This window comes from Crassostrea angulata, chromosome 5 (genome assembly GCF_025612915.1).
Source record: "Crassostrea angulata isolate pt1a10 chromosome 5, ASM2561291v2, whole genome shotgun sequence".
NCBI lineage: Eukaryota > Metazoa > Mollusca > Bivalvia > Ostreida > Ostreidae > Magallana > Magallana angulata.
In genome coordinates, this window is record NC_069115.1 from 37505152 (window position 1) to 37532887 (window position 27736).

Consider the following 27736-nt stretch of genomic DNA (forward strand, 5'->3'; position numbering starts at 1 on the left):
TGTAAAATAGAATCTTTATTCTTTTTGAAGGAAGTCGTAATAGAGAAGTATGCAGATATGCCTTGATTCAGTTTGAATAATATTAAAATGATTCTAACACAGCGAATAATTAACCGATTGTAATTTTTTTTTTAGATAATTGGATAATCTAGCAAATTGGCATGGTCCCTATTTTGGTCTTAGTTTATTTTTTATAAAAATGTTTACAATGATGTAATTCATTTCTAATGAGAACTTAATTTTGAAACCGTTCCTATACTGTCATGTTCATTTAAGGTCACAACCTGGATTTTTTTCAACATTCAAAATGTAAACGAAAAACCCGGGCTTTGTTTACATAACGAAGAATTGTGAGAGCTTATAACTCGACGACTAACACTCAAATTGTAGTTGACTAATAGAAATGCCTTACTTAAGCATAATAAACATAAATCAAAGTACTGAAAGTGGTTAAAAAATATGTTTTCAAGTTGCTTGGATTGCACGCATTAATATTGATATTCCTTTTTTGGGCACTATAGAGTTCAAATACAAGTTTTATCATTAAAGTTTAAGCTTGAATTTAAGTATTAATCGTGAATTTGTTGTTAACCCGTAGGGTGTACCACAGCTTTCTTCTAAAAATAATATACAACATTTTCGAACGTATCTTGTATTTGATTAATATTATAAATTGTAATGTAAAGGTTCTTAAAATTTATATGCTAAATTCAGGGGAAAGCTCAATTCGTTACATGCACTTGCTCAAGAATCGCTGAATAAAAACTTAATACTAACATGAGGAAATCCAATGCAGTTAGTCCTACATCACACACTTAATCTAAGGTCTTAAAGGGGCATGGTCACAATTTTGGTCAAAATATTAATTTTTTTTAAAATGTTTATAATGCCTCAGTAAGGCATTTTTAATATGCAAAAAAAATTTGAGTGTCATTTGTTGAGTTATATGCGAGTTACAGAGCTTACAATTCTTCGCTATGTAAACAAAGCGTTTGTTTTCATTTTGAATGTTGAAGAAAAAATTCCAGTTTTAGACCTCAAATAAATGTGTTAATCGTTAGGAACTGTTAAATATGCTTAAAATGAATAAGGAGATAGACAAATCAGCTTGAAAAAGATTTTTTACTGGTATATTGAACCTATGTAAACAAAAACATGGCACGAGCCTTGTTTACATGACGAAGAATTGTGAGCCATTTATCTTGCTTAAAACTCAAAGATTTGACCAAAATCGTGACCATGCCCCTTTAAACTATTGCTCTATCAATTTTTGGACAGGCATTGCTTTTTTCGATAACAAGAGGATGTTAGTTTCAAGACAGTTAATAAACATTCCTGTGCACATATACTGTAGCTGTGAAGATAAGTTCAAACATCCATTGTCCACCAATTTTTATACGCCCTGTCAAGAAAAAAGGGAACATGTATACTGTTTTACCCTTTTGTTTCTAACTGTCCGTTCGTAACAAACATTTCTGTCGCATTTTTGTCAGCAACTGTTCATCGCAGATGCTAGACATTTTGCCACCCTCTTTGTTAAGGCATGCCATATAGTGGGATTTAATTTTGTACCACTCGGACATCAACTTCTTGCTAAATGACAAGTTTTGTTTATTTTTAGTCTGAATTATCAAACAAGTTTTTGTCAAAGATGTCTCAGCCACCATTCATCGCAGATGCTTGAAATTTTAACACACTCTTTGTTAAAGAGGTTCGCTCCTTAGTTTTTGGGTAGACATTTTGGGTCACCTATAGTCTGAAAACTCTATTATCTTTGTATTTTACAATGCCAAATAAACTATATTGAATAAAATTGTTTATAAAAAAATTTACATTTTTATAGAGTTTAGTAAGGGACTATATTTTGTGGTGAAAGGTTTTCAAGAAGGAAATGAATAATTTTCATAGATCAATAGTTTAGAGTACTGTCACTTAAGCTTCCTAATTTTCAGCGCAGACCAAACAAGATATTCTGAAAAACAAATTTAAACAATATTTTGATATTTCTATCGATATATATTGGCATATTTAGCTTATATTTCATAGCAGTTAAGAGTAAATTAATTCCAATTTTGGCCTAAAATTAGCTTATTTCATGCTTTATCTCAAATTTTTGAGATGTGACCCCTACTTGTTTTACTTTTAAATGAGACATTAAATGTATGTTTATATGTAGGCAAAGTTATGGAAAGATGACATTACTATAATTTTTTTTCATTTGCGTTATAATTTGATTACTCCAAAATTTTATAACATCTTGTGTTGTGTTCATTTTGAACTGGCCTTTGAAGCCACCAGTAAGGCAAGGATTTTTAAACTTTGACTTAGGTTTAACTTTTATAGTCACTATATGTGTTCAACTTTATACTGTATTAAAATCATAACTAAATAATTATTCAAACTATAAAGATTTGTTTGATTTTTGCAAATTTTCAATTTCTATGTCAAATTTTAGCAAAAATTTCAGGAATATTATCATTTTTATTTGAAGCTATATATTTCCAAAAAATGGCATGTGAAATGGGTCACATATAAAATGAATAAACATTTTAGGTCCCCATCTTTATACATAGGGTTTTCGGATGATTAACATTACTCTTATTCCAGGAGCCAACCTCCTTAAGGCAAGTCATATACGGTGGGATCCATTTTTGTGCAAATCGAATGTCAGTCTCCTGTTAAATGTTGAATTTGTTTAATTACTTTTTACCTAAATTTTCAAACTTTTTGTCAAAGATGTCTCAGCAACTATTATTCACAGATGTTTGAAATTTTAACACACTCTTTATTTATACATGCCTAATGACGGTTATCCTTTTTTGTACCAACTTACTGTTAACTGTCGACTTTGCTTATTTTGTATATTCACATCAGAGTGGAGATATCAATAGTGAGCATAGGATTAACAGATATCTTGTTTAAATTGCCGGAAGTTTAGGTGCAGAGGGTGTGTGATTTAAATGCTAGTGTCGGTGGGATAGATATTTTTGTCTCTTGATTGCGTCTAGACTTTTATACAAAATATTACGCACGTTTATATAAGAAAAAAAAAGAATCTTATGTTCTTATAGTAGCTGATACGTTTTAAATTATATACTAGTAGTTATATTTAGAAATCTTTGATTTTAAACTTCTAATGAATGTAACACAAGCCCAGAAAAACAGGGAAACAAGTCAATACATGTATCTTCATTTTCTTGGAATACCATTGTGTTTTATCTTTTATTCTATGAAATGATTTAAAAAATAAACTCTGCTTATTGTTAGCGTGTGCATATATGATAGACGTTACTGCAACATGAGACGTCGCTTAAAATTCATATTTATTTTAAATATTAATAAAAATTTATTTAGAATTTTGTAACATATTATTTAGTAACATCATTCTATACAAGTACGAAGATGTAAAAAAAAAAAAACCCACCAAAATGTCATTGTTTAGCTTTTTTATTTTTCTAGCTCCACATGGTGTTTACTGTTGTAATAGTACATAACACACTTCTAAATGTACTACTGGATATTTAAAATTTTCGATTTTCCATACATTGGAAAATTAGCTACTGATGGAGTTTAGAACTTTGTCTGGAAGAAGCAATTCATACGAGTACTCTTTGATCTGATTTTCATTGTTGCCCTCTTCAACAGCTTCGTTTCTACAAATTATTTCCTTCTGGATTTCCGCTAGACTTTTTTGAAAACTGTAAAAGAGATCATAAATGGGTTGATTTTTGTGTGATATGAAACCAAACTTAACCCACCTAGATGAGATTACGCCTACTTCAACATACCCATGATTTCCCTTTTTTCAAAGTTTTAACCTAGCCAGAAGCTAATAAACAGTGTTCTCGAAAATAAGATTTTTCGTATATTAGAGAGGGTAAACATTTGAACGGGTACGTGTACGGGTACGTGTGGAGCTACAAGTATGTTTACGCGTACCAAAATTTGGGTTATGTTAAATAAACTATCCGTGTAAGCAAACGTGTAAAAAAAATTAGATTTAACATTTTCAACATGTTTAGTTTACTCTGACTGTTTATGAAATAATTCAATGAATTTGATAAAACCAAAATATTAGTCCTCCACAAAGTCTATATTTTCATTTAAAAATCATTATTGTACAAGTGTTCAACTCCGTGCACTTTTGATTGTACACGTTTTGTACAATTTGAGTTACGCGCTATGCAGAAAGAATGATGTAATACACATAAAATGAGAAAATTCCCCTAGTTACACGTACTCGTACACGTACAAATGCTTAACCGCTTTAATGATAAATAAAACTAAATGTTAGTTAACTTTACACAATTTTGCATATTTAATTAACGTATTTTTGTTACTATACATATCCAAAGATTCTGCTTTAAACACCTTTTGCTCAATATTTGGATAATAATAAATACCTTTGTCGCAAAATTGTATTCATAAAGTACAGTGATGTTGAAAAACGAGCTGGCTGATCAATAGTATTTCCCATGTAATCGCAAAAAATCTTAAGGTATCTTAACATTCTTAAATTGAAACTAATTGAATCACCTCATTATAAGAATAAGAAAGCTACATTGTAAAAACAACGGTCACAAAGGCGTCGAGCTGACATTTTGTTTTAAATAGAATAATATCAATAATTTGAATTTCTGTACTAATAGTCGTATATCAAATAATATTAGAATAAAAAAAGTAAATGAATTATGTTTTGTGCTGCTTTAAAAAGAAAAATCAGTATGTTTCCTTATAAGATAGGTTGTGATGCGTTTAGAATACAATAACTCATCATAGTTACAAAAATCGAAGAAATTTCAAAGTTCAAAAATAAATTATTTTCTTTCTGCTTTAAAAAGTCTTTGAACAATTTTCACAGGTTCATAATTTGAATACATTAACAGTATGTCCCTAATTACAATAATAAACCATACTTTATTTATTTCAATTCCCGTTTGAAACAAAATTACCTATGGTATAGTTGTTTACAAACAAATCCACAACACGCGCTATTTAAAATGCTTGCCCAAACCAACGGCATTATCGTGTTTATTTATTGCAACAAAATCACTTATCGCTTACATTTATTTTTGAGACCGTGTCCAATAACAACTAAATCTACATATCAAATTTTATTTCTATCGGGCACGGTTTCCAATTAAAATGAAAGCGATAAACTAAAATAATATTTAAAGAATGTTTACACCTTATTGTATTCATCCGCCATTTCTTGATTAAGCAAATTTATACTTATGCAATGAGTTGTCAATAACAAGGGAGGCAAAGTTGGGTTTTTTACACAATGTAGTTGAATAAATGGAATAAAAATCTTGAAATACGTTTAATACTTTGAGGAACTTATTTCTTGTGCGCATTAAAAAGGCGGTGCAGAGCATGAATTTTTGGACGATATTGCTAGAAGGCAGCCGAGCATTAGCTCGACGCCTTAAAAATTATCTGTATTCTAATAAAATAAGAATTATGATTTTTTTGCTTTAATACTCTGAAAGATCATATTGTGTTTGATGTATATAACTAAGGTATATTTTTTCTTATCATTTGTGTTCATAAACACATGAAATTTAAGCTATTTGAATAAGATATACATTGATCTCCATAATATACATTATTTTCTTAGTTTGCAAAGCTCAGTTTATTTTTTTTTTTTTACCAAATATGAGATTCGTCATACATGTATTTGCCATGTTACTGATCTTGACTATTAATATGAAAGAACAGTACGTGTTGTGTTTTTTTTTCTTATATCTAGTCAAATGGCATTAAAATTTGAGTTAAAAAATAATTAGACCTTCAAACATTGAAATAAAATTTAGTAATATTTGCTCAAATCAGGACAATGACTATAAAAGGGTCATTAAATCTTAAGAAGAAAAATCAGATCAATTTCAAGCGACGTACATGTACATTGTTTTGTTGGAGATCGATTGCATGAGATCGAGTTAAGATAGAGAAAAATAGTAACTGCAGGTAAAAAAATCCTATGATTTATAAAATGTACTGATGTTAATTTATTTAAGTTAAAATAACTGCCGTATTTGAACTCAAAGTTTCGAAAATATGATTGCTGTATCCACTGCGTTACAAAGCCAAGGAAACAAAAGACTCAATATGGATAATATCACATGACTTTGATTTACCAATGTTTTATTTCACGGCAATTCAAAGTAAATGCCACAATTTTGAAGGACTTTTAAAAAGCGCAGGAATAGGCGAAACGCATGGGATTTTTACTACAGGACGAATAATTTTATTCAGCTACATTTTTGAATGAATATTTGAGAATCTTATGTATACCTTCTTATGCACAAATGTCCTTCCCTCGTCGTCCATTTGCTTCAAATAAGTCCATTCGTAGTTTCCTAGACTGTTTGTAAGCACTAGAGTCAAAATCTTCATGACTTTGATTGCTGCGAACATTTCATCGCCGTTAGGTATAGCGTCATCAAGAGAATCCTGTATTATAAAGGGAATATATAAAGATTTATTCATATCTCAAAGTCATACTGTCTGTAAAATTTTTATTCAACTTAAATGAAGTCAAAACATAATGAAAATGAAATTGACTGAGCATTGTTGAAAGGAAGAAAAAAGTATTACAGATGTGGTAGTTAAATGATGAATATATATGTATTTTGTATGCAGTCGCCACTAATAATAAGATCTATATAGTAAATTACACTTGGTTGGCCATGTAAAGTTGCTGCAAAGTTAGGTGGAAAACCGTATTGTTCGTATTGAGGAAAATTGGTCGCAGAATGTTCTACACTACAGGTGTACATGTAGATACACTGTAAAATTCGTCAACACATCGCAAAGATTTGGGATGCTGTCAAATTTCGGAACACCCTTATTAAGAAAAATACATTCATAAATATTGTACAAAAGGACAAATACTTTATTATCAAAGTCGAACCCAACAAATCAAATCTCAATGAGCTTTGATAAGAGTTCTAGAGATCAATGTATAAAAGATTGCAAGTTTCAGATAATCAGTGTAAATTTATATAAAAACCAGTATACATGTATTCTTCCATGTGTATAATAGTAGCAAAAAAGTCATCATGAATCACTTATTTATAATTATTCGTGGCCATGGGGACATTAAATGTATATTAGACACTTAATGGATTCAACGGATAATAACGGATATTTAAACGGAAAATATATTAAGATCACTTTTATTCCACAGCCTCCGCCTTGGATTAGCTGATTTCATTTATCTTGACAATATCAGTTCGTCTCTAAATGCTTGAATCTCGTTATCATTGCGTACATTCAGGTCGGAATCTGAAAACAAACAATATTAGTTGACATACAACAAAATGTGTATTAATTTTCTCCATGAATAAAAATTCCAACTTTTTAAGTTGACAGTTTATTTTATATAATTTTGTTTTTTATATGCATCACACATTCACATGCACCGTGTAGATAATCATGACACGAGGTCATAGTTAAACACAGTTTATTGAACTAGACGATTTGGAATATCCCAATTGATAAGACGACAATGCCAAAAATGTGCATAATGAATACAAAAAGTGCGAGCGATCGTCCACTAAGAAGCAGACATTTGGCAACTCACTATTTGAAGATAATTTCACTCATTACAGAAGTAGGCTTAAAGAATATGCAACGTTTTTTTTCATGACGAATCTGAAAAAAAATATTAAAGACGGTGTCTTTTAATTTCACATTAGAGGCAGGAGACTTGATGTGGGATAACTGCTAGAAGACAGAAGACGGTTGTTGCGACACCATTGGTTAGAGTGAAAAGTATCCAATCCTTTCAGTACAATAATTCTTCATTATTGGATCTTGGTTCTGACAGTGTTGGGAAGCTGACTGTAATTGGGTATAAAGTTGCTGACACATGTATACTAAAAAGAGAATGCTTCGATTTTCTTGGTATCTTGGGATCAGTGAGATATTGCCTTTGGTCATCCTTCAAATTCATAGCGAACACTCTTCAACACTGCGATCAGTCCTTTTTACAATCGTATTTTGTTGTTTAAATATTTTTAATATTAAAACGCCAATAAATGCAGTTATAGTCAAACTCATCCCAAAAACAACAATCATAGCATCTTTTCCGTCGGGTTGAATGCGTTCTCTTAATCCTCTGTAATGATTTAAGTTTAAGTCACGATAAAAAGATAGCCATATTCGTATCAATATGGTATTTTAAAGATATTTCTAGTGTATTTCTATTAAAATTTTCAATGAATTCAAAATTTTTCCAAAGAAATAGAAACTTTTCATTTTGATTTACTGAGGTTTTTCCTTTTCCGTCTAAAACCTGATATTCATGGCAATATTTTTATATCAGTAGCTATTTTTAGAATCGCTTAAACATTCTTTTTTATTCTCTCTTACTTTAAAAAAGCATTTCTTACTTTGCTATTGAAGATATGTTGCTGAGTTTGTTGACAGACGCATTCGACTTGATGTGTGGTTCTCTCCAATAATTTTTTTCTCTCACAACATTATAACAGCCTTCATCTGTTTAAATCAATTATAATGTATTGTGAATGTCTAGCACTGTACCATTAAAAGCCTTATGATTAATTTTTGTCTTCTTAGAGTTCTACTTCTTAACCATGAATTTGTCCATCGCGTTCTCAAAGACGAACTTATCGAATGGAACAAAAAAACCTAGAATATAATAGACCTGCATATATAGGTCTGACCCTGGTTTGATTTTTAGTTCACTTGAGCTGAAAACTAAAGTGAGATATTCTGAAAACTTGTCCAGCTTTCTGTCTATCCTTCCGTCTGTTTGTATATATATATACCTGTCTGTCTGTAGATCTTTTACATTTTTGAATAGGGGCAATATCAACCAAACTTGGCACGAAGCATTTTTGGCTATGGGGATTCAGGTTTGTAAAAATGAAGAACCAATCTCTCTTTCAACAAGAGGTGATTAAGAATTAATGGAAATTTATTGGTAACTTTCAAAAATCATCTTCTCAAAAAGCAACTTTTCAGAAAAAACTGATGTGAAAACATTCTTATGTAGTGTTGATTCAAGTTTGTTCAAATCATGATACTTAAGGGTTGAATGGGCCCGTAATTGGTTTAAAAAGCAATTGTCCAGGAAACTTGTCTGTGAGCATTCTTAGGTATTGTAGATTAGAAATTATTGAAATGATAATCCTCAGGGATAGGGTTGGGCCGTATTGGGATTTGAGTTTTTATAGATGACTTATAGAGAAAAATCTTTAATGATCCTATTTTTGAAATCAAATGGTCAGAAAAAGTGTAACGTGTGTAGAAGTAGAGGTACTGTAGATTCGATATTGTTCAAACCATGATTCCTGTGCGTGAAATAAAACCAAGTGATTTTAATATGTACATAAGCATACATAAGGGGGATATAAAAATTCTTCCTTTCAAGAACCAGTTGATCAGAAAAGTTGTATTTAATTGAAAAGCAACCTCGGATAGTGTAGATTTAAGTTTCTAAAAGTCTTGATCTTCGGGGTTAGACTGTGACCACATTGAAAAGTGGAATGTTTACATTAGAAAATATTTTAAAATTATTGTCAAAAAAGGAAATGTTATAATATATGGTATTACACGTACTAAAATGAAAACATTTTGCTATATTGTTCTTTATTAGTTGTTATGACGTGGGATTCTGGCCGATTCTTACACCCCACACGAGGTTCAAAGTTTTATGTGAGTTTACATTAATATACACAGTTAAGATCAGCTAAACAACTGCAATTCTCAAAATGTGACATTATTATAAAATGATCACGTTTACATTACAAAAAAGGCTAATTGTTTTTCAAAAGAATATCTGGAGAAAAATATTTAAAGCTTTTTATACAGGATCTATTGTTTTCTACTAAGCTGGTAGTCTCTCCAGATATTTTCAAATGGGATGGGGCGGCATTATCAAACATAAAATCCTGTGGTAAAAAATTGTAGAATCTATTGTGAATGGTTATGACTTAAAATCAGTTAGAGATAATAATAAAGAGTTAACAAAATTTAATTGACTGTTATAGGCAACGTATGAGGTATATTAGCTTTAGATCTTGGCCATTTCCTCCATGAATTAAAATTACCAAATATCTAAATATGGTTAAGATATTGACAACAAAACTATACATATTTTAATTGCTTATGTCATAGCGCATCAAAAGGTATGCAGGTAAAAGTGGTACAAACCTAGTACAAAAAGTGGCCAAATATCTTTAAAAACGGTTGGGATGCATGCTCTAAACCATATATATCATTAATTCTTTTGTCAAGACACATCAAATGGTATGCAGATAATGAGCTCTGGGGTGGTCCTGACCATCCTTAAAAAAGTAATAAACTATCAGGAAAACACTAATATTTCCACCCCTAAACCACACACATATATATATATATATATATATATATATATATATATATATATATATATATATATATTCTAGTTTCCTTGGGCATCAAATGGTGCCTAAGTCATAAGCCCCGGGGCGGGAGTGATTCTGTCCCTTAGTATAGGAAGTGTCCAAATATCTTGAAAACGGTTGGTATAGTGGCTCTATATATATATTTTTTTCCTATGTCAAGATACCTCAAATGGTGTGAAGATAATGAGCCCTGGGTGGCCCTGACTCTCTCTAAAGAAATTTTAAAATATCACGAAACACTAAGATTTTCACCCTTAAACCATATCTATTCTAGTTTCCTTGTGTCAAGAGGCATCAAATGGTGCGGGATCAAATGGTGAGTGATCCTGACCACTTAGTTCAGGACGTGCCCAAATATATTGAAAGCTATTGGGATCCTGACCCAAAAATCATATTAATTCTTGTTTCCTGTGTCAAGGGACATCAAATAGTATATATTAGGTTATTTGACTCAGAGTAGTTTTGACCCATCGAACAGGAGGTGTTGAAATATCTTAAAAACGGGTGGGATCCTTACCCCTAAATCATATATGTTTCTCTTCCGTGTGTCAAGTGCATGAAATGATGACCTGCGGGTGAACATCATGAACTTATCAAGTATCGAACCATTTTATCTAACGTAAAGTCGTTTCACCTAAGCGTGTCATCCCTACATCCAAGGGTGGCCTCATTTCGTTTGGATACCATTATAAACGCCCCGATTATCCTTACATGTTGTTTTGAGATTTGAAAATGTCATGATTTCTTAATTTTTTACGTCAGTTACTTAAACAAAAATGTAGGTTTTTGGCTGTGGTTTACAAAAGAACTTACGACAACGTCATATATATTTTACACATCACAGAACTATCTTTAATGACTGAAATTTATACAAAACCAGTAATGTACAGCTTTTTTGAATTCTATCCATATTCAAAAAACATAAAATTGAAATACTGATGAAAATGTGATTTACAGTATTCATTTATTTGGTCACAAGTCGTAAGTTCCTTTGTAAAATGTGGCCCTGATCATCTTCACTAGCCAAGGTTGACGATCCATGTTTCTCTATACATAAACTTAGTGGATCGTCGCCCTTGGCTAACGAAGATGGGTTCTGATAGGGTTAAATCATTTAAAACTATGTACTGAACACTAAATGTTTGCTTACAAAGATAGGCATCTGTAGACATGTAACGGTTAGAACAAGGTGGGTCGACTGTGTCGCATTTCAAGTGGTAATGTGGTTGAATTACAGCTCCATATACATTATACTCTGTGCAAAATCCTGTAAAACAAGTGAAAATTTAGATTGCAAAAATTGTTTGCTGTAATCGTTATTTAATGAGAAATGAATTTAAAAGATTTATTTACAAATAAAAGATAAATTTACAAATAAACATATATATACATGAGTTCATGTGTGATTTGTATCTTCCTAAACATGACATATAAATCTCATAGAATAGCATTTGAAACTAATACCGTAGCATACAATACCATAGCATACTACAAGATTCTCATTCGGCATAACATAGAATACGGTATGATTTAAAATAGATTTTAATGAATTGTTTAAAAAAAATATTTTGATTTCATACCAGTTGAAATCTTTGTTTTTATTTTTTTGGTTTTACTTGAAAAAAAAGAACTTTTCAGGATGCAGAAGCGGTTTTGTTTTAATATCATAGCATATCATGGGATACATATACCATATCATTAACCTTTTACTTCTTTTTTTATAAGGTACATGCAGCATACAAATATTTTAACTTGCATAAAAATCTCATGTAATATAATATTTTTTTTTGATAATTGTTTATCACTAAAATTGCATACCATAAAAATTATAAAACATTTGCATAATATGACTCTATAAACCACATTTAATAATAACAAGACTACTCAGTTTTAAATAAATTTATTTGATTGTATGAAGTACTGTGAAACGATAAGATGGGGGAATTGATCATGTTATGTATCTAAGTTGATTTATCTTGCTAACGGCTGCTTAAAACTGTCACACTCATTATAACATTAACAAATGTGTTTCGCTTTTTCTTTAGTTCAACGATCACCGGTTCTATTTCTGTTCCGAATATATATCTTATGTTTAAACATATTTTATTGATTAAACAAAAGGATTAGACACAAGCTTTTAGTTCTAACAACTTACAAGCTCCTCTCCTTAAATATAACAATAGTTGCCATGCATATAAATTAAGAACGAAAGAAAATATAATATTGATATACACAAAGAAATATCATTTGAATCTCAAGGATTCGTGAATAAACTTTTGTATAGAGGCAAAAATGCTTTTGTTGATATGTAAAGTAAGTTGTTGTTGCCATATAAAAGTAAAATTAGTATCAATATTGACTAAATTTAACATTAATAATTGATCAAACATGTTGTTTCTCGCTCTAGATTAGTTTTTACAAGAAAAAAAGAAATGATACACATCTTCTGTTTGACCACATAAACACAACAGATTATTTACAATATTACGTTCATAGAGATCATAGTTTAATCCACAGTTATGTCTCAGCTTTGTATGAATAATGTTGGTACAGCGTTTACCAAAAGAAAAATAAATAGGGGGTTTCGTGACAGTAGGCATATGTTTGCAAAACAATTTGATTCAGGTGGCTGTTCTGGCTTCTATATATACTGAATTCCATTGATTGAAAGCATTGGGTACATATGATTTTTTAGTAAATCTAACTATCACTAAGGAACGCTAAACAAATCCTTGTTTCGTGTGTTGTATCGCGATATATTTTCCCTCTTGTTAGGAATAATATCAAATAAATAATCAGGCAAAGTCCCCATGTTAAATTTGAACATAGTTTTCATCTTAGCGATGTAGCGTCTGGTTTATAAAATTTCCCACCTTGTTTCTAAGTGAAGCGCTTCCCTTGGCACAAAATTGTCAACCAAGCGAAAATTCGAGCAGCACACAATTGAACCTCATCAAGTTTGTCTGCATCATTCAGAGAACAGCCATCCCACACAATTGAAGCATATTCAAGGGTAGGTCTAATAAATGAAATATACAATTTGGAGAGATGTTTTGTACCCATTTTATACTGAAGTTTTTTTAAAAGTCCTAATTTTTTGTATGCAGAGTTTACAGTACCATCAATGTATTCAGAGCAGCTGAGATTTTGTGATAATAAAAGTCCTAAATGGTGATGGGTCGAGGCAAACTCTAGTCTATCGCCTTCAAAAAATAATTTAGGTAAAACAGAGTTATGCTTCTTGGTAAAAAAAAAACCAACCTTTGTTTTTGATAAATTAAATTTAAGAATTTATCTTATATATGAGTATGTCAGTTTGTCAGTTTATGGTTTTTTGCGTGGACCCTGAGGTCCACGCAGAAAATATATAAGCGAGGTTAAACCGGATGCTATGGGGAAAATTCAGCTTGCGCATGAGCTAGCCTGGTTCCTGTGCGTAATGGGTAGCTCAGGGAACCAGTCTAGTACAATTTTCAATTTCAATTTCTTTATTAACCAATTAAGGGCCCTCAAGGGGCAACATGAAGACTGTTGACATACAACATCCAATGAACATAAAACATTGAATAAACATATACAAGAGGGAAAGAGCTGGATGATTTAAAGAACTATGACAGACATGAACAATTAAATAGTATATATGTATATATATATATATATATATATATATATATATATATATATATATATATATATATATATATATATATATATATATATATATATATGTATAATTATGTATGTTTCCATACATTCCATATAGTGTCTTCTATATATTTATGTTAAACACCATACATAAATATGTCAAGATACAAATGCACATACAAATTTGAAATAGTTTATCATATGATTGAAAAATAAAAAACCAATATTTGAATAGGAAATACAAACTAGAGCAGAGCTCGTGGCAAAGCCACGAGTAGGTCTTCCGTTGTTGCTGCGAGTTGAAAATGTATGTGATATGGTGTCAATAATTTATAAAGACTAAACTTTCAGTTCTGCTTTTGTTATAAAAATGTGTTGTGATTGAAAGCCTGTATATAAAACGTGTTTTGAAAAAGAAAGAAAGAAAATGTTTTAGGAAAACTATCTGTCGAACACAGTTTATGTAATCGTTTCAAACATTTTTTTAAAAAATGAGATGTTTAATGGCGAGTTAAATTTTCAGAGGGTAGCAAGCATTGTTACATGTACTCATGATTCATGTGAGGAATTGTGTTTTTGGGAGTTGATTTTAATCAACTCTCCTATGCAGTTACTCTAGCATACCGAAACTGAAACTGTGTTTGCACCTAAGCACAAATCATCGCCGCCGACAAGACTTAGTTCTTGAAAATAATGAAGCATTTTTTTAAAGGAAACTTTTTTATAAATACCTTGGAAATAATCAGATTTTAAATGATACGAACAATTTGAAGTTTTTTTTCGTCGTGTGTATTCCTACGCCAGAGTTCAATATATAGTCTCGTTCAACCATCGGCTGTCTCCTTACATCTCCGGCAAGTAGAGAGTCTATATTTAGAGGTCGCATCATCAAGCTATCACGTGACCTGGTATCTCTTACTTGTCGGAGATTAACGGAGACAGCCAAGCATCTGGTTCAACGAGACTAGAGTTCATTATTGGTTGGATCCATACAATTTTTGAAATATTTGGAATACCAAAACATAGTTTGATGAAATCAATTCTATTTTGAAATATTACACAACATGATTCATCAGAGGTTTTTCGAAATTCTAGTCGGAAAAGTCAGAGAATTCATATTATAAAAATCTGCATAATTCAAATGCAGATTATAAACTACTTGCCAAGCAAAATAGCATATCGTTGATTTTAAAATAAATAATATTCGAAAAAATCAACTCTCGTCAGTACATCAGTACTTTGATTTAAAAACCGAAGCCGCCTACAAAACACGTAACCTTTTCTCTAAGATAACTTCTTTATTTAAAAATATTTCTAAATTTTTGAAAACTATGTGCAAGTTTAGAATTGTTGCGTGATGACAAAATTTACAGACCGTGCAACGTACTACTACACCAAAAAACGTGCGACTTACGTGCGAGAAACGTTTCGTGTAAACCGTTTAGCATTTCGTGTGATTGTGAAGCGTTTCGTGTAAACCGTTTAGCGTTTCGGGCAAAGCGTGTAAATCGTCTCGGGCAAAGCGTGCGAGAACCGCGTGAAACATTCATCAGGTTTCATTCGGAACTCACTGATACTTCAATTCATTTTCAATTGATGAAAGGGAATATATCCAAGATATCTTCATTGAACAATTTTCACTCATAAAATTTCACAGGAACGAAAACAATTTTCTTACGGAGATTTATAATGGAAAATGTTTACATCTTTTCTCCATTCAGAAGTACTCGGGATACCTCGCGCAATTTTTAAACGTTATCATCCGGGCTTATTAATGGCTGATGCAATGCAAAATCCCCGTAGACTTTCAACATTGGGATGTGTATTGAAACCTGAAGCGGTAGAGGGGGCGTTTCAACACATATAATCTGGACATTTTTCATATAAGTGGATGAACGTAGTTTGAGCACAAAGGTATTTACTATTATTGAAATATCAAGCAAAAAGTGGTGGAAGAAAAAACTCGGGACATAGTATATCTTATAAATTTATGAAACTTTGAAGTGTTTTGAAATTCTTTAACCAGGGAACAACGATGTCTATATAAAGATCAGTAATAGGATAAGGTAATTTCAAACATAGAAGACTGTACGAATATTTAAGAAACTGTTTTTATTACAAGTGTTACCGTTAATAATTAAATCAAAGTTTGCCGAATCTTCCTGGAATTAAACATAGTTTGTAAATTTACTTTGTATAAAAACTTTCTTCATGGTTACTCAGTGTGAAACATTCTTTACCTTAGACATTTTACTTTTCCACAAAGCATCCGCCTTCGTTGCCTTTCCTTTACACTACATATAAATTCATCATGTTCATAAGTGATTATTCGTTCGCATTTTAAAATATTTAATGTCCGTATTCTCGGACTCCATGCTAGGAAATTTAGTTGGATATAATGATTATTCCTTTATCGGCACCACTTAGAATTTACTCAATTCTCTCTGAATATAAGCTACGTCATTCTAACCATGTGCATGTTGTCGACGGCGCGCGGCCAAAGAAATTTTCACAATCGTTCTTTAAAAAGCTTTAAAGTTATACAATATAGGATATACATGTAATTTTTATATACAGACCTTAATTAATTTGTTTGCAAGTTTATAACTAATGATTATTCCTTTATCGGCACCACTTATAATTTACTCAACTCTCTCTCTCTCTCTCTCTCTCTCTCTCTCTCTCTCTCTCTCTCTCTCTCTCTCTCTCTCTCTCTTTTCTTTCTCCCATTCAAGTCACGAGCGGCAATGTCTTAACTCCGCCCAGCTACGCTCTGATTGGACAAAGGTCAGTGAAAACATTAGGTAGAAACTTTTCTGGAGTAAACCCCTATTAAACGCTTCAATGTACTTAGCTGTAACATAAACGATCATGTTTTGATAAGCATATATATTTTTTTATTTATTTACATCGATAACTCTTACTGAGACCATTCGACTTTGTACAAGCAGCACACATAACCTCGGACATCGGGTGTCTCCTGCACCTGGCTGAACCTGTCAATCAACCTATGTGTATTTGTTTTCATTGGATGGTCAAGCGTCTCTTTTTTTGTCAATAGCCAATGGAAAATTAATGACTTCAAGGTAATCGGAATCAGTATTTGATGAAGCATACAATTCAATTGCAAATAACAAAATTTTTATTAATTATCTGAAAATTATTTAAACCACTGTTAATGGAAAACAAAGAGTCTTAGAAGGAATTAACACACAGGGATTTGCCTACAATGTACACAGTCATGCAATTAATTATTATGGGAATCTTCACGTATGGAACTTAATTCAAATAGATCATGATAATCTATTCACTGTACGCCGTTATACATGTACATGTAAGGAGCGCCGGTATTATATACGAAGATTGGGTCAAAAAATTAAATCATTTTTATTTCTTGTTCTTTTCAATACAATGTTAAATTACTTTGAAAAAAAAATCCGAAATAGTAATTACAACTTTCTTTTTTGTTTAATCATTTGAATTTTTTCTGAGGTGCATGGATATGTACAGAACATATTTATTTACGCGAATGATACGACATAGGAAAAAAATTAACGGATGTTTGTATAACATTGTTTTCTAACGAATGTGACTAATTTGATTTTAAATATTTTTCAACATTATCAACGTAAATAATATCAGATTTATTTACTGTTTGTATTTTTACATCGTATTCTCTGAAACCAATAAAAATACTAATGTTAGAAGAAAAATCAAATCCCGCCGAATACTGAAAACCCGATTTCAGTTTGTAATCATGCGGATTTTATTTTTGGTATTGACTATTGAGTTACGGTAACATTTTTTCTGGATGATTTTTTTTAATTTTATGTAGTAAAAGCACCATTCCAATTGTTACTCAATAAACATAACAATTGATGACCAGGGGCTATATATGTTCTGAGCTGTGTGCGCTGAAGCGACACAAGATTCTCGGTCGCACGTGGCGGTTGAATTAACACAGACTGACCGAATAAACAAACGGGTGGGAAAGTGAAACAAAATGTTACACATAAGAAGAAGCCACCAAAAACGATTTTCGACAGATCTTGATATCGTTTCGCGAATCAAAAAAAAAAAAAAAAAAAATACAGCGCGAGCTCCTGTCAGCGGGGCGGGGCGGGGCGGGGCGGGGGGGGGGGGGGGGGGGGGCAGCAAGCAATGAGTTCGCTTCCACAATGAAACGAACATGTAGAAAAACTACAGAAGTGATTAATATGTGACCGATAGAATCTAATTTAAAGTGTTTAAAACTCATGTGAATATTCTTTTAAATAATCATCGGACGCCTCAACTCAGGACATTCTTTTATCGTGCTAGCACCTACCGCAAACATGTAACATGGAACTTTGATTATAATTTAATTTGATTTTTAAACTACCTTGTACGCTATCGTATACATCAATGCTTAATCAACTGTACAAGTAAAATAAATTTATCTTTTCAACTTAAACCAATATAATAGTTGAAAACATAATAAAATATAGTTGTGTCCGTGCAAAATTTGAAACATGAACGCGTGATAAGGTACATGTAGAAGATCACGAACCGACCGCGGATCACTTGTCCACTTGCGCCGGATCTCCTCAGCCATGTGCAATGGATGATCATCATTTAAATGTTTAATATTTAGGGGTTGTTGTTGTTGATTTAAAGCATTATTTGTACAGTTTATAAAATATTTTACATAAACAAACCAACCATTAATTTATGTCTGACGGTGTTTCCGATTTGGAGTAATATCGTTCATTAATATTCATTTACGCTCAAATTTAATTAAATAAATACAAAATGGACAAACTTAGATAACATAAAATTAAAACAGTTCTTGTATTTACGGCTATATTAACTCAAACACGTTCATATGCATGGAAGTGTGCGTCTCGGTGTGCGAATCTTGTGTATTAAATAACCGCTATGTAGTGCAGCCGTGGCTGAGATCCTCGGCCGTGGGCGAACGATAGATTACGTAAAGGTACAACGCACAAACCCGCACAGCTAAGAACCCAGAAAGCTTTGAAAAGATTGCAGTGTAATGACCTTACTCTATCAAATAGAAGTTATTTATTTTAAGCTTAAAAACCCACAATTGATCTATGTATATTATTGCTTTAGATTGAAAATGACATTCCTTTATTAATTAACTGAACGATTTCTTAATTGACACACAATCGTTTAATCCATAACAAAATATGTGTAATCAAAACGAAAACAATTCTTGAGTTTGCGGATAAATAAACTCATACATGAGAGACGCAACTCTCGTGTATTAGATCACCGCTGACCGCTAGGTAGTCCAGCCGCGACCATGGTGACCGATTTTCTCGGCCGCAGGCGAGGGAGAGCTTACGTAATGGTACACACACACAGCTCTGATTCAAAGTAGATTTTAAATGAATGGAGTTAATAACTAAAATGTAATGCATATATTTTTTTTTTAATTCCATATTTTGTGGTTTACTAGAAAAGAAAAACAATGAATTGTTTCCCAAATCCAGTTTTTAAGGATTGTGCATTAAAGGACCTTAACAACAATGACTTAAACTCCTAAAATAAAGCACGTATTCTAAAAAAAAAAATTCTTATGAATTAATGCCGTTTGTATAAACCAGCATACTTTCTGCGGTAACTTTATGCCAGATGTACGCGCAAAGACTTTCGTTAACTTGTCAAATGAAAACAGGTACATGTTAACATGTAAAGCATTTTACACTCATACTACACAAATCTCATACAAAATAACATTGTAACGACCTTTATGAGATCCCAACAAACAACTTTTCCAGCGACAGCCATATCAAAATCCTAACCCTTTTTGAGTTATTAAGCAAAAACTTTTAGGAGCTATTGGCCCTTAATTTAAGGGGCCAGCCCCTTTTTATTGGTGTCAAATGAAAGCCCTTGATATTTTGCACAACTTTTATTCTACATGTCTTAACAAAATGTTTTTCGTTTAAAAGATAAAGGAAAACATGTCTAAATTTTTGCACTTTTTTGAATCCTGTTTTTTGACACCCTACCTTTTCCTAAATAAAAAACGTAATCTAAAAACAAAAACAGATGTGCACAACTACAATGTCTCTGTTATTCAAATTCGTTGGATTCCCATTCCCTGCTATCATAGTCTCGGAGCCTTTGTCTGGAAACAAAAGGCCCTAAACAAATTTAAAAGGGGGATAACTCTTTAACGGAAAGGGAATTCTACATTTTATGAATTGCTTAAGATAGGGTTTTGTAAAGTACATTAGCCCTGAAAATTTGAGCAAAAACTGTTCAGAAATGAGCAAGATATGAAGCCTCAAAGTTCGCGTCTAGGAAACAAAAAAAAAAAAGAAAAATAAGAACTAGAGCAAAGCTCGTTGCAAAGCAACGAGTGGGTCTTCCGGTGGTGTCGAGAGTAAAGATAGAAGCTCCTGTAAGAAGCAGAGTTCTAAAACCAACTACAAAGAAAATGAAAAAAAATTTTTAAAAAAAATCGAATAATTCTTAGTACGACTTAACAATGTCTGAATGATTTCAAGAACGAATTAACAAAAACCTTTACAATTTCTAGATCGACTTAATAAAAAAAGTCCCGAATGTCTTCAAGTACGAATTAACAATTTCCGAATTATTTTAGGTATGAGTTAATTTAACTTTTAAAATAACACTATTTTTTTAACCAAGAACGTGGAAACAAAATTTCCGGAAAACTCAATTTTTAAATCCCAATATTTTTGTAATGCATCGTCCGATTTTAAAACGGATTTCAGTTTTAAATTAAGCTTAATAAAAGCTCCTTTGTTGCTTTATGACTTTTATCAAATTGTTGGTCAGAAAAGAGTTATTATAAAAAGACTTAATAGCCCTTCTGGTCCCTAATTTGAGGGGTCAGCCCTTTTTTTTTATATCAAATAAAAGGTCTCGCTAATATAAACATATTTTGTTCTACAAATGTTAACGAATGGTTAACCGTTATCGAGATATCTAAACAACTGTATTTTAGGGGCCGACCCTTTAACTCTTTACCGGGGCCACGAATAACAACATTTATGGTATCATATTGTTCAGAACATTATTTTGTTCTACATTGCTTTTAAAAAATATTTCTGCTTTTTCAGATATTTTAAAATGATCAAAGTTTTGAACTTCTGGCCCCTTGAAACCCCTAATTACGTAATATATGACTAAGGTATGATACTGTATAGATAAACAATTGTACAATGAACATTTTTGCTTCTATAATTAATAACAAATTATTGTTCAGTAAACAGTTCTTGTAAGAAGATTTAAGACCCCTCTTGACCCCTAATTGGAGGGGCCAGCCCCTTTTTCTTGATATCAAATGAAAGGTCTTGCAAATATAAACATATTTTGTTCAACAAGTGTTCACGAAATGTTAACCCTTCTTAGGATATCTTTACAAATGTGTTTTAGGGGCCGGCCCTTTATCTCCTAAATGGGGTCGTGAACAAAAAAATTTAAGGTAGCATATTGTACAGAACATTATTTTAAGCAACTTTTGTTCTACAATGCTTTTCAAAATATTTCTCCTTTTTCAGATATTAATGATCGAAATTTTGAAATTCTGGCCCCTTTAAACCCCTTATTACGTAACATATGACTTAGGTATGGTACTGTATAGATAAACAGCCGAACAATGAACATTTTTGCTTCTATAATTAATAACAAATTATTATTCAGTAAAGAGTTATTGTAAGAAGACTTTACAGCCCTCTTGGCCCCTAATTTGAGGGGCCAGTCCCTATTTCTTGATATCAAACGAAAGCCCGTGTAATTTAAAACAACTTTTGCATTACATTTTATAACAAAATATTTAAACATCAAAAGATATCACAGAAAATGTGCAAAAATTTCGTGAAAAAATTTGGTGCCAATTTTCAGGTTCAGGCGAGCTTGGAGGCCTTTAGCAATTTGAAGCATGGGGGTACATCTACATACATTCATCTACAATCCCTGAAAATTTCAAGCTTCTATCTTGATTAGTTTCGGAGGAGATGCGTGGACAAAATGACCCTAAAAAATTTACAAAATCGTCAATATCTGAAACCGGAAGTGACGTAATCATTTAAAAATTTTATTAAATGTAGCGCCGATCATGTTTTATTTTTCCTGAAAATATTGTGCGAATCGGTTGGATAGTTTTTGAGAAATAGCGCTCCAAAAAAGTCAGAAAAAGAAAAAAAAGAATAACTAGAGCAAAGCTCGTTGCAAAGCAACGAGTGGGTCTTCCGTTAATGTCGGAAGTAAAGCTGGTAGTTCCTGTAAGAAGCAGAGCTCTTAAACCAATAACAAGAGTAACTAAAATAAAAAGATGAAAAAAATCGAATTATTCCTGGTACGACATAACAAAATCCGAATGATTTTAAGTACGACTTAATTAAAACCTTTTTGATTTCAAGAACGACTTAACAAAAAAAATCCGAATGTGTTCAAGTACGACTTAATAATTATTTTTAGTACGAGTTAGTTTTACTTTAAACATTACGCTATTTTTTAAACCAAGGACGCGGAATAAAAATTTCCGGAAAAATCAATTTTTAAACCCCGATATCTCTGTAATGCATCGTCCGACTTAAAAACGGGTTTCGGTTTTAAATTAAACTTAATTATAGTTTCTTTGCTACTTTATGATTAATATCAAATTATTGGTCAGAAAAGAGTTATTATGAAAAGACTTAGCAGCCCTTCTGGCCCCTAATTTGAGGGGTCAGCCCCTTTTTCTTGATATCAAATAAAAGGTCTCGCTAATATAAACATATTTTGTTCTACAAGTGTTCATGAATTTTAAACCGTTCTCAAGATATATGTACAAATGCGTTTTAGGGGCCGAGCCTTTAACCCCTTACCGGGGCTACTAACAACAAAATTTTTGGTATCATATTGTTAAGAACATTATTTTGAAGAACTTTTGTTCTACATTGCTTTTAAAAATATTTCTCCTTTTTCAGATATAAATGATCAGAGTTTTGAGTTCTGGCCCCTTGAAACCCCTAGTTACGTAATATATGACTTAGGTATGGTAATGTATAGATGAACAGCTGTACAATGAACATGTTTGCTTCTATAATTGATAACAAAATATTGTTCAGTAAAGAGGTATTGTAAGAAGACATTAGATCCCTCATGGCCCCTAATTTGAGGGACCAGCCCCTTTTTCTTGACCTCAAATGAAAGGTCTTGTAAATATAAACATATTTTGTTTAATAAGTGTTCACAAAATGTTTACCGTTCTTGAGATATCTGTACAAATGTGTTTTAGGGGCCGACCCTTTAACTCCTAAATGGGGTCATAAACAAAAACATTAAGGTAGCATATTGTACAAAACATTATTTTGAACAACTTTTGTTCTACATTGCTTTTTAAAATATTTCTCCTTTTTCAGATATTAATCATCAAAGTTTTGAACTTCTGGCCCCTTGAAACCCCTAATTACGCAATATATGACTTAAGTATGGGACTGTATAGATAAACAGCTGTACAATGAACATTTTTGCTTCTATAATTGATAACAAATTATTGTTCACTAAAAAATTATTGCAAATAGACTTTAGAGCCCTCTTGGCCCCTTATTTGAGGGGCCAGCCCCTTTTTCTTGATATCAAATGAAAGCCCGTTCAAATTGAAACAGCTTTTGCATTACATGTTTTAACAAAATATTTATACGTCAAAAGATATTACGGAAAAAGTGCGAAAATGTTGTGAAAAAATTTGGTGCTAATTTTCAGGTTCAGGCGAGCTTCTAGGCCTTGCGCATTTTTCGCAATTTAACGCATGGAGGGAAATCTACAGACATTCATCTACAATCCCTGCAAATTTAAAGGTTTTATCATGATTAGTTTCAGAGGAGATGCGTGGACAAAATGACCCATAAAAATTTACAAAATCGTCCATATCTGAAACCGGAAGTGACGTAATCATTTGAAATTTTAATAATTTGTAGCGACATTGATGCTTTATAACTCCTAAAAGTTTGGTGTAAATCGGTTGAATAGTTTTTGAGAAAAAACGATCCAAAAAAGTCAGAAAAAGAAAAAAAAGTATAATAATAAAGAAAAAGAAACCGTAGAATAACAGAAGGGTTTTCCGTTGAAAACGGAAAACCCTAATAAAGAAAAAGAAACCGTAGAATAACAAGAGGGTCTTCCGTTGGAAACGGAAGACCCTAATAATCTTAATTTTTTTCCCGCACAATAATAGAAAGGTCTTCCGTTGGAAACGGAAGACCTTAATTAAGGCGTACACGTTTATCTGAATCGGGATCGGGAATCCGTGCATTATGCACACATAAGTTCAAAGGCGCTGTAATTGTAAAGTTGTCGGTAAACAGTATAGAAACAAAGTATTCATTTTAAAGAAATGATTGGCATGTGATATGAACTATCAGTATTATGAAATAAGTTAATGTTATGCCGAAACTACAACATACATCAAATAGCATAATTTGGAATGTTTTGTTGTTTTCCGATTACACATGTAACTTAACTTTACTTTTATAGTGGGCGAGGCTAGTGAACTTCCCGATTAAATTTTTTAAGCATTTAAGTGTGATTGAATAATTATGTCACTGTATCAAAGTTTAAATCTCAAGAAAAATGCACCAAAATATGAAATATTTAATTTACACAAAGCTGTCACTGCATAGTTAACAAAGTAGTGCGAATCGTAATGTGTGCGCAAATAGTAGAATTCCCCGAATGCCTGATACTATACATGCAAACTTCATTCATAGATAGATCATAATTATTTTAGAAGTATGAATCCTTTAAATTCTGAGATAAAAAGTCAGGGCTATACATACATGTATACGTAATACAACGTACAAATTTAGTGGTTAAAAGCAGAGGGTTAGAGTCGGTGGACTCTCTTAAAGCTTTTACGTTTTCGTTGGAAACACATGCAAATGGTCCACGTATTGAAGTCCTTTTTTAAAGGACAGCAACTTGTTTTTACTGTTTGTAAATGCCGATTTAATGTTTCTCTACTACATGTTGATTATCATAAGTATTGATCTTCAATCGCCGCATTGTTTGTTACACATAACGTATAAAACCTGTGAGCAGTGTGGGTTCGTCAATGGACCAATGTCATTCTCGACAAGGTTGTTTATTTATATTTTACTCTACTTACAGTAGTTGCTACATGTATATCAGAAGTATAAATTACAACTTTTCCTGGTTTTCCGAATAAGATATCTTCAGTGATGCCCCCTCTCTCTCTCTCTCTCTCTCTCTCTCTCTCTCTCTCTCTCTCTCTCTCTCTCTCTCTCTCTCTCTCTCTCTCTCTCTCTCTCTCTCTCTCTCTCTCTCTCTCTCTCTCTCTCCCAGAAATGCTCAAATGTACGTTCATGCAACTTCCCCGAGATTTGTTCAGCTCCTGTGAAATTCCGAGCGGAAGTATGAGTTTTCGCAGGCTAATTTTTTTTTAGAAACGTAAGTACCGATTTTTTCTCATATCATATCTTACCTAATTAAGTTTGGATATATGTTAAAATATGAAAATCTGTTAAGATATGAGTCTTATTTCATCATCTAGCGGTTATATAAACTAAAACGATGATATTCGGAACAGAGTTTTCCTTTTTGTTCAACCACTCTACACATGGTTAAAAATAAAAACATTAATTTTGGGTTGCTTAAGAAATTAAAGCCATATTTGATGCGTTTGGTATGCAATACTTTGCTTTTAAAAAAATAAATAGATGTTTTTTTTTTGTGTAAAAACTTAAATAAAAAGTACATCGTGCCATTTTCAAGGAACATTATGCAAAAAATAGTCTGTTTCATTATTGATGCTAATACTAGGTCAGGCGCGGAATCGAAATATTTTCCTAGAGGGATTCTTAAATGGGCGTTAAACTCTCTCTCTCTCTCTCTCTCTCTCTCTCTCTCTCTCTCTCTCTCTCTCTGTCGTACGTTTGTGATTTCCTAGTTATTAAAACAGTTTAGCTTATTGACTTGCATTACCATTTAAACTAAGTTTTGTGTTTGTGGCAGCTCTAACATCATGATATTTGTAACATGAATTGCAAGTTCCCATGAGTAGTGCTTGGTAATGTATTTTATTCGCTCAATTTCATATCAATGATTCCATGCTGTCAAAATTAGATAAAAAAAAATAAAATAGCCAAACGGACACAAAATTGGTCGGCCAACGAAAAAAAAATCAACAATGCCCAGGCAACGACTAATGAAATGCAGACTATTGCCCGAATGATCCCAATATTGCATTAAAAAAACATATGCTCGACTAGGGTTTTAATTAAACTAATGAAAAAAATAAGCTCTAATTTAAAAAAAAAATGAGAAATGTTAATTTGATTTTTAACCATTGTTGTTTAATAAAGATTTAAAACCCCTTCCACTATCATAATACCCCCCCCCCCCCCCCCCCAACACACACACATTGCAACATTATACTAGTTGGCATTACACATTTGACTCAAACCGCCCTCTTTAAGACATTTACATACTCTTGAGTGAATAGTGTTCTAAATCTTGAAATATAAATTACCAATGTAGATCAATATTATAATCATAGTAATACTTTGAGTAAGAATTTACTTTTAAATTGTCGTCTTTAAAAACATACCGTGTATATAATATTCCGGTGCACAAACTTCAATTAAGGCGTTCTCGAACTCATTTATGACACAGTGGTACTTGAACTTGATGGCGTCTGTACAGTTTTGAATGAATGCCAACGATGAACAGTTTTTATGCTGCTCTCTTTCTGCCATTTCCACCATTGTTTTGGGACATGATGTAACACGATCAGCTGTTTGTTTTGACCAGGAACAATATCTACTGTCAACTATCTAAGATAAATGTACCTTTTCTATTTTCATATATGCATGTATCTCCATATTTTTTTTCCTAATAGTTTTTTCTTAAAAACTATGCTAAAGGAAAATAACATTTGAGAAAAAAATTCCATTTCATAAAGATCAGCAATAGAAAATTGTTTTAAAAACAGCGAAAAAATTTGTAAAACACATCATTTTATACAATTATTTAATGCTTGATCATGGGCAGTCGATAGACCCGAATATTTTTCCCGAGGTGCAGGGAACAGCTCAGTATGATCTAATGCCCGAGGCCAAAGGCCGACCAAGGGAGAAAATTCGGGTCTTTTGACTGTTCGGGCATTTATTACCTAATTCTGTTTTCAGTATTTTGTGTTCACAATTATAAATTACAGCCTTCATACCATTATGCATTTAGGTCAATGTTAATAAATAAGAAGATGACCCAGAAGATGAACTTTAAGAATAATAGTAAAAGAAACATAATAAAGTTATCTTTTAATCTTGTAGCAATTAAACATTTTTCTGAAATACGTAGCCGGTCTAATAGATCAAAGTCTATATATTCAATTTGTTACCAGCTTTTATTCTGAGATTCCTTTTTTACTCATTACAAAATATGAGACATATAAGATTTTATAAATCGGAATATTTTTTACCGAAGTCATATAAAACACAAAAACACAAACTGACTCATATGGTAATTATAAGTGCATAAAATTATATACATTATTTATACTTACCGAAATACTGTGCATCATAAAAGGCAAAGCAATTATCAGTTTTACCATCATCATTGAACATTTTGATTTTAAATGTATAACATTTTGCTGCGTTTTTCCTTATATACGAAATGAGTCCCATGTT

At 32.0% G+C, this 27736-nt stretch overlaps 1 protein-coding gene across 12 annotated transcripts; it reads right to left on the minus strand.

Annotated features, from left to right (window-relative positions):
- On the minus strand, positions 1-27736 carry LOC128184096 (uncharacterized). Of its 12 annotated transcripts, none has more exons than XR_008243686.1 (9): positions 27613-27736; positions 26656-26881; positions 11569-11685; positions 8400-8505; positions 7589-8125; positions 7180-7290; positions 6681-6849; positions 6298-6456; positions 1-1402 (listed from the first exon to the last, which is right to left on the minus strand). XR_008243686.1 is itself a non-coding variant. In XM_052853421.1 (5 exons), the coding sequence occupies exons 1-5, from the start codon at positions 27664-27666 to the stop codon at positions 7957-7959; spliced, it is 672 nt and encodes a 223-aa protein (XP_052709381.1). In that variant the 5' UTR covers positions 27667-27736; the 3' UTR covers positions 7297-7956. The 12 variants fall into 12 exon arrangements, 2 of the variants coding, with proteins under 2 accessions (XP_052709382.1, XP_052709381.1); XR_008243687.1 differs by lacking the exon at positions 1-1402 and adding an exon at positions 1955-1972; XR_008243682.1 differs by lacking the exon at positions 1-1402 and adding an exon at positions 3430-3698.

What these genes read in the sequence shown, in the direction of transcription:
- LOC128184096 (XM_052853421.1), bottom strand. Translation starts at nt 27,666, where the DNA reads ATGATGATGGTAAAACTGATAATTGCTTTGCCTTTTATGATGCACAGT. An exon ending in TTATGATGCACAGTATTTCG is followed by an intron (nt 26,882 to 27,612) that starts GTAAGTATAAAT and finishes CATTTATCTTAG; the next exon opens with ATAGTTGACAGTAGATATTG. An exon ending in AACATATCTTCAATAGCAAA is followed by an intron (nt 8,126 to 8,399) that starts GTAAGAAATGCT and finishes AAATCATTACAG; the next exon opens with AGGATTAAGAGAACGCATTC.